The sequence below is a fragment of the Thrips palmi genome, unplaced genomic scaffold, assembly GCF_012932325.1.
Source record: "Thrips palmi isolate BJ-2018 unplaced genomic scaffold, TpBJ-2018v1 HiC_scaffold_15, whole genome shotgun sequence".
NCBI classification, from domain to species: domain Eukaryota; kingdom Metazoa; phylum Arthropoda; class Insecta; order Thysanoptera; family Thripidae; genus Thrips; species Thrips palmi.
In genome coordinates, this window is record NW_023144624.1 from 12,534,944 (window position 1) to 12,546,895 (window position 11,952).

The window sequence follows — 11,952 nt, forward strand, 5'->3', positions numbered from 1 at the left end:
GAGCGTCCCTCCGTAACCACCTCTTCCAGGCGTCATTGGACGACACTTACTTTAGGTGCAATTTACTTTTATTATACCAGGATTCTGTAAGAGTTTTGACATAATAAATAATTTTAAATTAGTGCTGGCACGCTGTAAACGAGGTGAAAAATACTATTAGTACCAGTGTTCTGGCTCTTTGGACTCCATCTTTTGATGACTTAGGCGGAAAGGCAGGCATGCGAGGTGATTGGTCGGGGTGCTACTGCTTGATCTTGGCCTGCATGATCTCTCCCAGGTTGTCGCATCCCGGCTTGTTGGCGGTGTTGTACTCGGGCAGCTGCTGCTCGCACTTCTTGAGCCAGGCGGCGACCTTTTCGGGCACGTTGACGGAGGGCAGGACAGCCTGGAAAAGATAGACGAGACGGTTAGTCCTGACGCAGTGGTCAAGTCAGCTCGGCCCTTGATGTTTACACGGAGTATCGCCCACTTTCGGAGCTGATCTCATCCGTCTCTTATCTCGGGAAGGGTCAGGCAGGGCAACGCCCGGCAACGCCCTGCCGTCGCAAGTCGCTCTCTCGCGCACTCGTGGGCGTTCCCTACAGGTGCGAGAGAGAGAGATAGAGAGAGCGACGGAAGGACTGTCAAGTTGGGGCTCATAAGCTTACCAGGATGGTGGACACGTTGGCTGCGGCGCAGCAGTCCGCAATGGTGGGCTTGTCGCCGGCCAGCCAGGGGCCGTCCCGGATGAGGTCGGACAGCAGCTTTAGGGCGTCCTCTAGCCTCTTCATCTTCTCCGCCTCGAAGGAGGTGGCGCCTCGGAACACCACAGGTTCCTGCGAGAAACGAAGACGAGACAAATGGCCATGTCGTTTGGTGGCAGCGTTCAAAGAATTCGGTTGACACGTTTTGCACCGGCACCCACCAGCATGTCCCTGATCCTGGTGAAGAGGATTGCGTTGTCGAAGTGCAGGCGCTGGTTCACGATGGCCCTCTTCTTGAGGTCCTTGGGGTACCAGGCGTCGCTGCCACTCTTGTCGGCCAAGTAGGTGGCGATGGCGTGGCTGCAACGCGCGTTTGCATTACTTTTTGACGTTTTGTCAGGATGGACTATGAAAGTGTGGGTTTCCTCGCCAAGGCTTATATCTCCTTGAACTCGGATATCGGAAGTATGCCTGCTTACCTGTCCCAAAGAACAAAATCACCGTCCTTGATGGTCGGCACTGTGTGCAGTGGGTTGATCTATTTTGAAAGGAAAAATAAAAGATTAAAATAATGAAAGACCACAATGAAGTCTTGAAGGCAGAGGTGCACTCACGGCCACAAACTCGGCCTTCATCTGCTCGCCGCCCAGCAGGCTGACTTTCTTGAACTCGTACTCGACGCCGAGGGCCTTGCACACGAGCAGCACCGCGCGAAACGGCGGGCTGAGCTCGTCGCCGTACAGTGTGATGGCCATGGCGCCTCGGTGTGGAAGGGGCTGGGCAGAAAGAGAAGACGTTGTTCCGGGGCCTTGATACATTCACCAAAGGGCACCACAAAGTATTCCTTAAACGATACGTAAAGATACGGAAACCTGCTGCGGTTCTGTGATTGCCGTGCTCTGGGCTAGTAGGCCAGCGATTGGGCATAGAGAGGAGGCCTCAATGGCCGCTCGGCCGGGCCAGCCCCGACGTGGTCACGAAGTACACAATATCTCCTCGTGTAATTTGTGGGGTGGGCGACACGCAACACCACAAAGCACACAAGACCGCCACTAAATTGCCTCGCCTAACAGACTTGGTCGCCCTGAACCAAGCAGGCGTCAAGTCAGGTACCCAGGCTTTGCCGTGTCGCTCTTTTTGCGTACTTTCTGGCGGGTTGTTGGTGAGTCGTAAACGGAACTAATAGACAACCGATACGCAAGGCTCGATCTTGGTATCTCCGCCTTGGGCACAAATCCCAAAGCATGACAGCATTTTCCTCGGCTTCTCAAAGAAGAATATGGTACCATCACTCTGAGTTTGTTCAAAGTGTTTTTATGTGTCCCAGTGACTTAGCACAGAGGTAAAGTGGCGAGAGGGACAGCGAGCGACCACGACCACCGTCAGTGGCCATTCGCTAACGAGCTGGCAACCGCGACCGCAGGTCCACACGGCCGGCGCCACTGGCCACACGGCGGGGAGGGAACACCTGGCGAAGCCGCGACATGCACACCAAGTTGCAATCAATAGTATGCCATTGCTGATCGACGATAACAGACCCTGGCGTGAGTCCTTCTGAAAGTTTGCTATCTGTCGGGCAGTTAACGTGAGGGAGGGTGTGAAGCGGCAGCTAGCGTAGTCCAGCCTTCTCTTCTCGCTTCCCGAGCCAACAGGTCCAGCGTCCAGCGTGGAGTGCTCGCCCCTGCCCCGCCCCCCTGCCCCGCCCCCTCACAACAGCAACGTTCGGTGGGTGTGTACTTTCGATGAGGGAACTTATTTATTCTGGTACAGTGCTGCAGCCGGCTGCACGGAACGGTTGCATAACAGTCGCTGAGGGCATCCATGGAAAAAGACCGATCGAGTCTCTCCGTCCCGTAGAAAAAGTACATCAATTCGACTTAAATTCAGAGCTACTATCAATCGACACCGAGTTATTTTTATTCGATTCAACGAATGGTTAGAAAAATCCCCGATGTCGTATGTTTGTTTTTACACCGCGGGAAATTTTTAAGGGTTAGACTCCAAATAGAAACTTAGTAGATTCCCATAAGATTGAAGGTCCCCGAGCCCGGACGACGCGCCAAGCGCCACGGACGGAAAGTTCCAGGGCGGGACGCGAGCCGCTGAATCTACTGGACGGAGAGTGCTGCCCTTTCGCGAGGCCCCTGAGTTGGCGAGTGGAGCGATTCCGTCGCCCACAGTCCTCGCTCTGTCTCTCTCGCATCCGCTGCGGCACTCTCCGTGAGTGCGAGAGAGACAGAGCAAGTGCCGGCGGTGGAATCGCCGTCCAGGACGCCGCTGAGGCTCCTACCTTGGCGTCGAGTGGAGAGGTGGTCCCGGCGGCGGACGGTCGCTGACTGGCGGCGTGGCGGCGCGCCGCCGGGAGGAATCAAGCGCTGCGGCAGCGGCGGGCCCCCACGGCCCCACGGTGGCGGGGCAGCGGGGCCGGGTGCGGCGCGGTGACCGGCCCAACTGGTCCCCCCCTCCCCCTCTCTGGACGCGCACCTCGCCGCCTCCATTCGCATCAAACACCCGTTGCCCCCTTCCCCTTTCCCCCTTTCCCGCCGGACCGCGCGCTGCTCACACTCGTTATCACGGCGTTCCCGGTCGGCCGCGTTTTCGGGTGGCGTCGGCGGCGTCCGGCGAGACTGCAGGGTCAGGGCCAGTCAGGGCCGCCGCGAGTCATCCCGGTTGTATAAGTGCCGAGTCATTGCCGCTCGCCGCATCGTGGAGCTGGGGGGCACGCTGGCGGCGAAGAGCTGTCACCATGTCGCCGGCCGTGTCGGGAGCACGGCGATCACGCCACGGCGGCCTCGACGGCGAACTGGAGCTCCGCCGTCAAGGCGCACGCCAAGGAGGCGGCCGCGTCGCCGTCCAGCAGCAAGCTGCACGACGGTGGGTTCGCGGCGGGGCGCGCTGGGGGCGGCACGGTCCAGGAGGCCTGGCAGGGACGCTGGGGCTCGGCCTCCACGTTGGCGCACACCAGGGTCTGCAGGGAGGCGGCGCGCACCACGGCCCAGCCCTCCTCGCCGCCGAAGTCCCGCGGCGTCCAGCTCCAGGGTGGTCCCAGGGGCGACGACAGCGCGGCCGAGCGCAGCCAGAGCGCTGCGAGGGCCGCCAGGGTGGGCGGCAGCATGCTGCCGTGCACGGCCCCGCCGGGCGGGCCCTGCAGGTCCTCCGCCAGCAGCCCGGGCAGGAGCTCCACGGCGTCCACGTGCCCGTACAGGCGCTGCAGCCTCCGCGCCCACAGCTCGTTGCCAGTGAGGTCCAGGAAGGAGCGCGCCGGCCGCAGCCCCAGGCGCTGCCGGTAGCGGTTCAAGGGCTGCATCCGCGCCAGCCGCGCGTCGCGGAGCAGCTTCTTGGTCCAGCCCTTGGCCAGCCGGCCGGTGTTCCTCAGGGACGCCTGCAAGGTGGAGGCGCCAGTCACAGCGAATCGCTGTCCGATCAGATCAGCACACGGTCGACACCACCTCGCCCCGCCCACCTTCCCCGCGGCCTGCCGCATCGCCGCGTCCACCACCGCGCGCACGCCGCGCTCCACCACCAGCCGCTGGTTCGTGAACATGAGGTCCGTCATGTTGAAGAGGTGGCCGTCGACCTCCAGGACGTCAGGCAGCTGCCATCCCCAGAACAGCGCGATGGGGAGCTCCTGCGGCTTGAGCGTGGGCGTGGGCGGCGAGGCGTGAGGGACGTTGACGGGCAGAGGCCACGGCCACCGCAGCGGCATGGCGCCGTGCCCCTGCAGCCGGGGCAGCAGCTCCTTCAGCGCCACCACCACCATCTCGGCCGTGACCACCCTGCGGGTCGTCTCGAACAGCCGGTCGCTGCTCCACTGTGGGTGCGCCGCGGCCAGCAGGCCCGCCACGCGGTTGTGTTCGCGCAGCCACAGCACCGCCATGGTGAAGACCAGCGGCGTGGAGGTGAGCATGGGGTGGCCCAGCGCCCAGCGCGGCTCGGCCTGCAGGGACAAACACAGGCGGTGGGCGGAGGGCGGAGACGGGAAAGCGCTTCGAGCAGCGAGACCAGGACGGCAACCTCGTGATCGGCAGCGGGGCCCGTGAGGTGGAAGAAGGGCAGGTGCCGCCGGTGCGGCTGCGCGGGGCCGGCGGGCGGTGCGGCCGGGAAGGCGGTGGGCACGGCGGCGTCCTCCACGCAGGCGGGGAACTCCTGGCCGTCAACGACGCGCGACAGCAGGCGGCCGCCGTCGGGCGCGCGGAGCAGCCGGCACGTCTTGGCACTGCCGTACACCTGGCTGGCGTCCACCTGGAGGCGCTCCCCGTGGAGCTGGTACAGGAAGTGGTGCACGAACGCCACCAGCAGCAGGTTAGCGCCAGAGGGGTCCGCGTCGAAGGAGTCGGCAGGTCTTGCCAGGAGCGCCTCGAACACGTCTTCCTCGCTCGGCAACCGCCGCGGGCCTGGCCACGAGCATAACTGAGGGTCCAGCTACTCCGCAGCGCGGACACAGCACAGGGCCAAGGACGGACCTAGCACCCCCATGGGCGTGGGGCAGCCCGTCGGCACCGGCGGCAGGAGGTGGGCACGGCCGGCGGGGGAAAGCTGCTCCGTCGCCGTCGAAAGCAAGTCTCCGAACCAGCGCCTCCACGACGCTGCGCGAGACCGCGTTACGTGCACGTGAGGGCTCTTCTCTTCGTCCCGCGGTGGCCCTGGCTTTCTCAGCGCCCGCGGAACGGTGGGTAGGCAAGCCCGCCACGCACGCCTGTTTCGCGGGATTGCCTACCCGCCGTTCCGCGGGCGCTAAGGATGGAGGGTGGCAGTGCAGGCGGCACGTTTGAGGAACGTCGGACACACCGATGTGGCAGGCGCGGCCGTAGTGGCCCGTGCCCTCGCACAGGCAACTCCACGTCCCGTTGGCTTCGCTGCAGGGCGCGCCGTGCTGGCAGGGCAGCGAGCAGCAGGGCCGGCCTTTGCCCTCCCCGCTCTGCGCGCTCTCCGGGGCGGTGCCGAGGCCCTCGGAGTCGAAGTCCCGGAAGCGCAGTGGCCGCAGTGGCGAGGCCGCGAGCAAGCACGCCAGCAGCACCAACCCCTTCCACCCCAGCGAGGCTAGCGAGGCGCCCCGCCGGGTGTCGAACCCGGGCTCCGGCGGGCACGGCGGCACGTCACACCCCTGCTTGCTCAGTTTGGCCGTCTCTCTCCTCCGGCCGGGGCGGACGTTGGCGTTGGTGAAAGGGAGGCGCAGTCGATACATCGAACAGGGAGGGCCAATAATGCCCGGGGTTCGTGGATCGCTCCGCCACGCTCCGCCTGCTACGCAATGCCACACCGGCAGCGACTGTTGCGTGGCTGACAATGCCTTTCTAGATGTCAAAGCCTCAAACAGTTTGTCACTGCTTGCGATTGCTCTGATGGCCCCAGCCAAGGCCGCCAAGGCCGCGAGGCAGACGACGAGGAGCTCGGCGAGGACCTCGACGGGGACGGCGCACAGTTCGGCACAAGTGCGTGTCCTCCCCGCCGGATTGCCTCGCGCCGATTCGGAGCTGTCAGCGCCGCTCCAAGTATCGGTTCTCACTCTCGCTGGGCGTGGACTCCACCCGTCGCACGGAGGCACGTTCCCGCCGATCCGGCCGCACGAGGTGGAGAAACTGGACCCGTGGTTCGGTAAGCGAGCCTCGGGTGACCTTGGCGGCGTCCGTGACCTTGGCCGTGACCTTGGCCGTGACCTTGGCTTCGGCGCAGAGGGCGTGTCGCAGCCGTCGCAGCGCATCCAGGAGATGGCCAAGCGCAAGCGGCACAAGCACGACGCCTTGCTGCGGCAGCTGCGACAAGAGCTGTTCCGCGAGCGCAGCGCCGCCGAGCGCACCGTGGCCTTCATCTCCAGCAACCTGCGCACCGAGCTGGACAAGGCCTCGCTCATGGTGAAGCTCAAGGGCAAGGAGCTGTCCGAGCTGTGCGAGCGTCTGTGTGCGAAAGCAACCGGCCGGCAGGTTAGTGATGAGTGCGCTTCGAATCGGTGACATTTTCTGGCAACCCTGGAATGACATTGCCGCTGAGTTCGCCAGGGGGAGTGCCAGGGCGGCTCCTTCAAGGAGGCCGTGGCGGCGGCGTGCGACGTGGTGCAGCAGTTGACGGAGCAGCGCTCGCGCGCCGTGGACGCGTTCTATGACCTGCTGCTGGACGTCGAGGCCGAGCACCAGAAGCGCGCCAAGGACGCGTTCAGGAAGTACGGCGACGCGCTGCAGCGCAACGGCCACCTCGCTCCGCAGAGGATACAACCCATCCTGGACGCCGAGATGAAGGTCGGGGCAGACTCGGGCAGTGGTCACGTCCGCGGTCACGTCGCTCTGTCTCTCTTACTCATGGGGCATCCCATACTGGTGTGAGAAAGCGGTGGCGAGCGCAGACATTTCTAATGGGAAGAAACGGAGTTGCCACACCATGTGTTTTGCCTACCTTTTGGTGGAAAGTCGCGCCATTGGCCTGCCTTCGCCTTGCTAGTGCCTCAGGGATGTTCAGAGCGAGACAGAGCGACGAAGCCATGTTCGGAATCAGCCTGCAAGGATGCCGGGGTCCCTCTTTCTCGCCTGCTGAGTTTTGGCACCGCAGGAGGTGAGCGAGCTGCACCTGAGACACGTCATCAGCTTCGGAGACCTCCGCCTGTGCCTCAACATGCACGCCGAGAGGGACTGCCGCAAGTTCGGGGAGGCGCTGGACAGGAGTCGGCGTGCGCACAGGGAGCGGTGCCAGCGCGTCGCCGTCAGCGGCCTGCAGTCAGTCCAAGTCCACGCGGTCCACGCCTTACTCATGTCCATTCCCCACCTGGTGGAATACGTTCACTATTGGACCTGAACTGATCTCCCGGGTACTGATTAAAACAACAAACTCGAGCCACTTGTTAAAAATCTCTTCTAGGAAAGCGGTCAACAAATCCAACGACGAGCATATAAGCTCAACACTGATGGGCAGAGAGTCTTTGCTGGACTTTTGTGCAAGGATGGAACAGGTCAAGACTAGCCTCGTACTCACAGACACTTATCCATTCTCATCCGATATGAGCAGATGGGAAGTTGGTGTGAAGAATAGCCTACAGAATCTTGGTACAGAAAGATGATTCACTTCTTCAAATTATTGCACTGCAAGACCAACTATGTTCTGGACCAACTTCATTCCAGATGTTTGTGCAGAGAAAATATGCAGCGCTCTTAAAGTGGCTCTTACACAGACGCAGCAGAACAGTGTGGATGAAATAGAAAGACTAAAGGAGTTTCTCATTGCCAGTGATCTTTGCTCGAAAGAGAATTTTGAAACTCTGTATAACAATGTCTGCTTGCCTTTGCTCAAAAGTACACAAAAAAAATTGATAATGATCCTGCTGTTTTTTGGGTACTCAACCTATCATAAACACCAGCTGTTAATGAAATAAACGTTAAACACTAACTTAATCAAATTTTGACAGAAAGAATGGAAGCAGATATTTGCAAGGGTTGTCTCTCAAATTGATTTGCTGACCTGCTTCCTGAAAGACGCAAGAGATCTTTGGGAAAACTATTGCCAGCATCAGGAGAGTGGAAGGGAGCAAATACGTTTAAGTCTTCAAAAGAAAATACAAGACAGAGGAAAACACGTTGAAGTAAGTTAAAAAAGATTGACAAAAAAATTAAAAGGTTGGTGTCATAAAAATAATTTACATTTCAGGCAAAAGAACGCAGAATCACCACTATCATGGAGTCATCCTGCCAGGAAACGAAAAAGAGAGTGGTAGAAGATAATGTAACCAGAATATTTCGCATTTTAGATGAGGTGAAAGTGAGGTATTACATCAAATTTGAAAGGTCAATAAGTTTCAGTCAATTGTAGTTACCTTTCACTATCTTCTCCCTTCCTCTCTTCACCTTTAAGCTATGAAACTATGCACAAGCAAGAAAGAGAGATTATAGAGGGATATGCTTCATCCATTCCACATGAAGTAGAGTCTTTGAACTCATTAACACGACTCTTCTCAGAAAAACATAATAGGTGTATCAAGCATTATAAGAATTCTAATAATAACCACACAGTAGAAGTTTTACACAAAAGTCAGGAACTATTAGTCCATATTGACCAGGAAGAGACCAGATGGCATGATATTATAGAGTCATTCTTAGCAAAGCAGTGTGAAAATGGAGTTCAAGAGTCAGGGCAAAACTGGATAAAACAGCAGGTGGAAAAATTACAGGAGGAGCACGATTGCATTGCTGAGTCCCATAAGCTTAGGTACAATCAAATTCAATCCCAAGTTCAGTTTGCTAGACTAGCTGAAATCAGTGAACATGACAAAATATTTAACAGTCACAAAGAGGTTTGTGCTATTGAATCAGTTTATCAAATGAACTGAGAAGCAGCTTAGCAAAGTGGTGTCTCTTTTGCAGGTGATTATGAGTGTTTCAATAAATGTTCAAAAGGAGCTGGAGAGCGCATTTGCCAAGATGTTTCAGATCTTCCAAGGCCTCAGTTCCCAAATGAAGTCCCTCAAAGAAAATGGTTTGAATGATTCATCTATACAATCAGTTAAAACCACCGTTTACCAGGTCTGATTTTTGTTATTCTTAGGTGAGTCAATGCTAATATTCTAAAATGGCATGTATACTTGAATTTATAATGGTTAAATATAGGTACAAAAGTGCTATGAAGAATGTAAGGAGTCAGTGCAATGCCTAAATGATGAGTTTCACACATCTGTGATGCAGCAAATGCAGAAAATGAAGAACAACAACCAAATCTTTGCTGAATCTTTGAAGTGAGTTATGTAACCATGAATTCATATTTCATTTTTCTAGAAAGAATGGATAAGCAGATTACGAAAACAGCAGTATCCATTCATAGGCAATTTTCAGATGGGGGCAACTATGCAGAATCAGAAGTTAAAACCATAAAATCTGAAATCAAAACCCTAGAATTAGATGTTGAAGCAAATGTAATAAAGATGGGCTTGTCACTCAAACAAAAGGGCAAAGAATGCTGCACAGAAGCCTTGAAACACTTAAAAATCTGCTTAAGGGAGTATGTACCTCAATAAAATTAGCAGGAAAAAAAATGCAGTTTCAGTATAAAATTAAATTTAAAAATTGCATTTCCTATTATGTTTTTTTTTTTTTTAAGTTTGCAGGTTTATTTAGATAATCTTACTTTTACTGAGTGTATCAGTTCTATTATTGAAAAAACACAAGCACAGTTAAATAAACATGTGCTAGCACTAAAATTTGGAGGAAAACTCCTATTTGAACAAACAAACAAATTGGTAGAAAGTTGTGTTCAAAGAGACATAGCTGATGTCAAGAACGAATGGAGGTAAGTGCCTGTTTACTCATACACTACATACTACCCACTGCGAAACTCCTAAGGCCTGTATCAGGTGTGTTACAGAGACAATTTCAAAAAGACAGAAATGGCTTCTGGACAATCAAGTGAGTGATAAGGGACATAAAATACAGTTCCATTAAGATCTACAGCCTTAGTAGACTACGGAGAAAGCAATGCTTTTTTACCAATTATATACAACCTTCTTATGGAGTCACAACGCCAAATTAAAGTAGCAGTTGAGGTGCGTATTTGGAGTCTTCAGGGCTGCCAATTCAGTTTTTGCTCCTAGGCAACACAGCCTTTACTCTAAGGGTGATTGATCATACGTTTAGCTAGTGGTATTCTATTTTGCTCTAGGATTTTCACCATAGAAAGGATTGTCAAAAGTTCTTGAATTCAAATGTCTTGCAAGACGAAGTTGCTGTGTACATGTCCGAGATTGGCTCCAAATATAAGGCATATCAGGAGCAATGCATAGAGGTATGGATGTGTGAGGTCAAAGGTGAGTCCTCCCTATATCTTTGCCTCTTCCTTAGTAACAGACAGACCTGAAAGTGACTTAAATTTTGAGCCCTTCACAGGTTTATTTGATGCAATTAATATACTGAATGGCTACTTTGATATATACTGCAACAAAGCTACAAGTGGCGTTCATGAACATCTCATAGATTCACTTCAAGTTGAAAGGAATCAGTTGAATGAAAATTTGATGAAACTAAGAGCCAATTACCAACAACATCAAGTTGACACCATGGCAAAACTAGGCACGACCCAAAGATACCAGGGAAACCAGTTCAGTGATTTGTGTAGTAAATTTGAGGCAACATCTGGAATTTTAGCAGAAAACATTAAGAATTTGATAGACCAGTATATGGTAGGATATTTTATAGAAAGATACATTAACCAGTTTAGCATTTCAGAAACAGATGTACTAACTCTAAAACGTTGAACATTTTCAGGAAAAGTCTGACAAATACTTGCAGGACTTTGAGGAGAAAACAATGGAGCATCACAATATCATAGTAGAAACTATGGAGCATCTTTCTAGAGAATTCTCAGAGAACACAATACTGAAAATAGAGCAAGAAGTGTTACACATATCTAAGTACTATTATTTTGATCTGCCACCCTCCACAGCTCTGTTCTCCTATAAAGGTATTTCGCCTCCAGAGAGGAAAATTGAGCAATGAGGATTGGCTCTTGCTACATTCAGTAAAGAAATTAGCTTCTTTTCCTCCCGCCGTTCGCCTCTACATTCGCCCAGCACGAGAGAAATGGGGCGCTGTCTCTGTCTGCGAATGTAGGGGCGAAGGCGAACCGAGGCGAAGGGAGAGCTAACGGCGAGCTAACAGGGAGAGGGCGCGAAGCGAATTGCCACCAATTTCCTTACTGGCTATGGCATGGCATCTGAATTCTCGACTGCAAACTTTCCAGAATCTGAAAAACCTTATCAAGGGACCAAATATAGAAAAACAACTACTTGTGCTTTCCTCTCTGCTCTCAAGAATCTTTGCACAGCTGCTGATCAATTTTGGGAAAGCTATAAACAGGTGAACATTCTTTTCAAACCATTGCTTGTAATTAAATTACCGTAACAATGTTCCAAGAAAGAAACTGCCTGTGCAGGTTGGAACACTGAACACACGATGGAAACCAGAAATATTGCAGAACACAGTTGAGAGAAGCTTGCATGTAATACATCTTGATGATTCATTCTAACAATGCTACCAAAGAAAAGAGAATTTATTTGAATGAGAAGTTAATTTAATTCTTTCACAGGAAGCAAGAAAACTAGTCCAGAGTAAAACTTCTGAAGTGAAAAAATTATATGAGCAGTATAAGACAATGACAGAAGAACTGAGAATGAAATGGAGAAGCACTTCAGAGAACATTCAACGAATTAATGTGCCTATTAGTTCACTGACAGAAAATTAATGATTTTAGTGTTCCTTACTTTCCACCAATAAGAGAGTTTTTTCAGGTAAATTTATTTGAA

The 11,952-nt window shown here is 53.8% G+C and overlaps 4 protein-coding genes across 5 annotated transcripts; 3 read left to right on the forward strand and 1 right to left on the reverse strand.

The window, feature by feature from the left end:
- Window positions 1-50: 50 nt before the first annotated feature.
- On the reverse strand, window positions 51-3,084 carry LOC117641291 (glutathione S-transferase 1-like). The gene is made up of 6 exons (XM_034378487.1): window positions 2,974-3,084; window positions 1,298-1,459; window positions 1,163-1,221; window positions 905-1,043; window positions 648-815; window positions 51-385 (listed from the first exon to the last, which is right to left on the reverse strand). Exons 2-6 carry the CDS (start codon window positions 1,436-1,438, stop codon window positions 242-244), a joined length of 651 nt encoding a protein of 216 aa, XP_034234378.1. The 5' UTR covers window positions 1,439-1,459; window positions 2,974-3,084; the 3' UTR covers window positions 51-241.
- A 3,711-nt stretch (window positions 3,085-6,795) lies between these two features.
- LOC117641241 lies at window positions 6,796-10,436 on the forward strand. The gene is given in 14 exon segments (XM_034378397.1): window positions 6,796-6,916; window positions 7,224-7,387; window positions 7,530-7,714; window positions 7,790-7,975; window positions 7,978-8,000; window positions 8,074-8,247; window positions 8,313-8,428; window positions 8,517-8,955; window positions 9,026-9,184; window positions 9,269-9,393; window positions 9,480-9,656; window positions 9,756-9,944; window positions 10,009-10,197; window positions 10,314-10,436. Coding segments are annotated over 13 exon segments (2,031 nt in total). The 5' UTR covers window positions 6,796-6,910; the 3' UTR covers window positions 10,097-10,197; window positions 10,314-10,436.
- Window positions 10,247-11,183, forward strand: LOC117641566. Of its 2 annotated transcripts, none has more exons than XM_034379020.1 (3): window positions 10,247-10,458; window positions 10,538-10,830; window positions 10,916-11,183. In XM_034379020.1, the coding sequence occupies exons 1-3, from the start codon at window positions 10,386-10,388 to the stop codon at window positions 11,144-11,146; spliced, it is 597 nt and encodes a 198-aa protein (XP_034234911.1). In that variant the 5' UTR covers window positions 10,247-10,385; the 3' UTR covers window positions 11,147-11,183. The 2 variants fall into 2 exon arrangements, with proteins under 2 accessions (XP_034234911.1, XP_034234912.1); XM_034379021.1 differs by having other exon boundaries at window positions 10,381-10,436.
- Window positions 11,157-11,923, forward strand: LOC117641568. The gene is made up of 2 exons (XM_034379023.1): window positions 11,157-11,506; window positions 11,736-11,923. The coding sequence occupies exons 1-2, from the start codon at window positions 11,357-11,359 to the stop codon at window positions 11,889-11,891; spliced, it is 306 nt and encodes a 101-aa protein (XP_034234914.1). The 5' UTR covers window positions 11,157-11,356; the 3' UTR covers window positions 11,892-11,923.
- The last annotated feature ends 29 nt before the right edge of the window (window positions 11,924-11,952 follow it).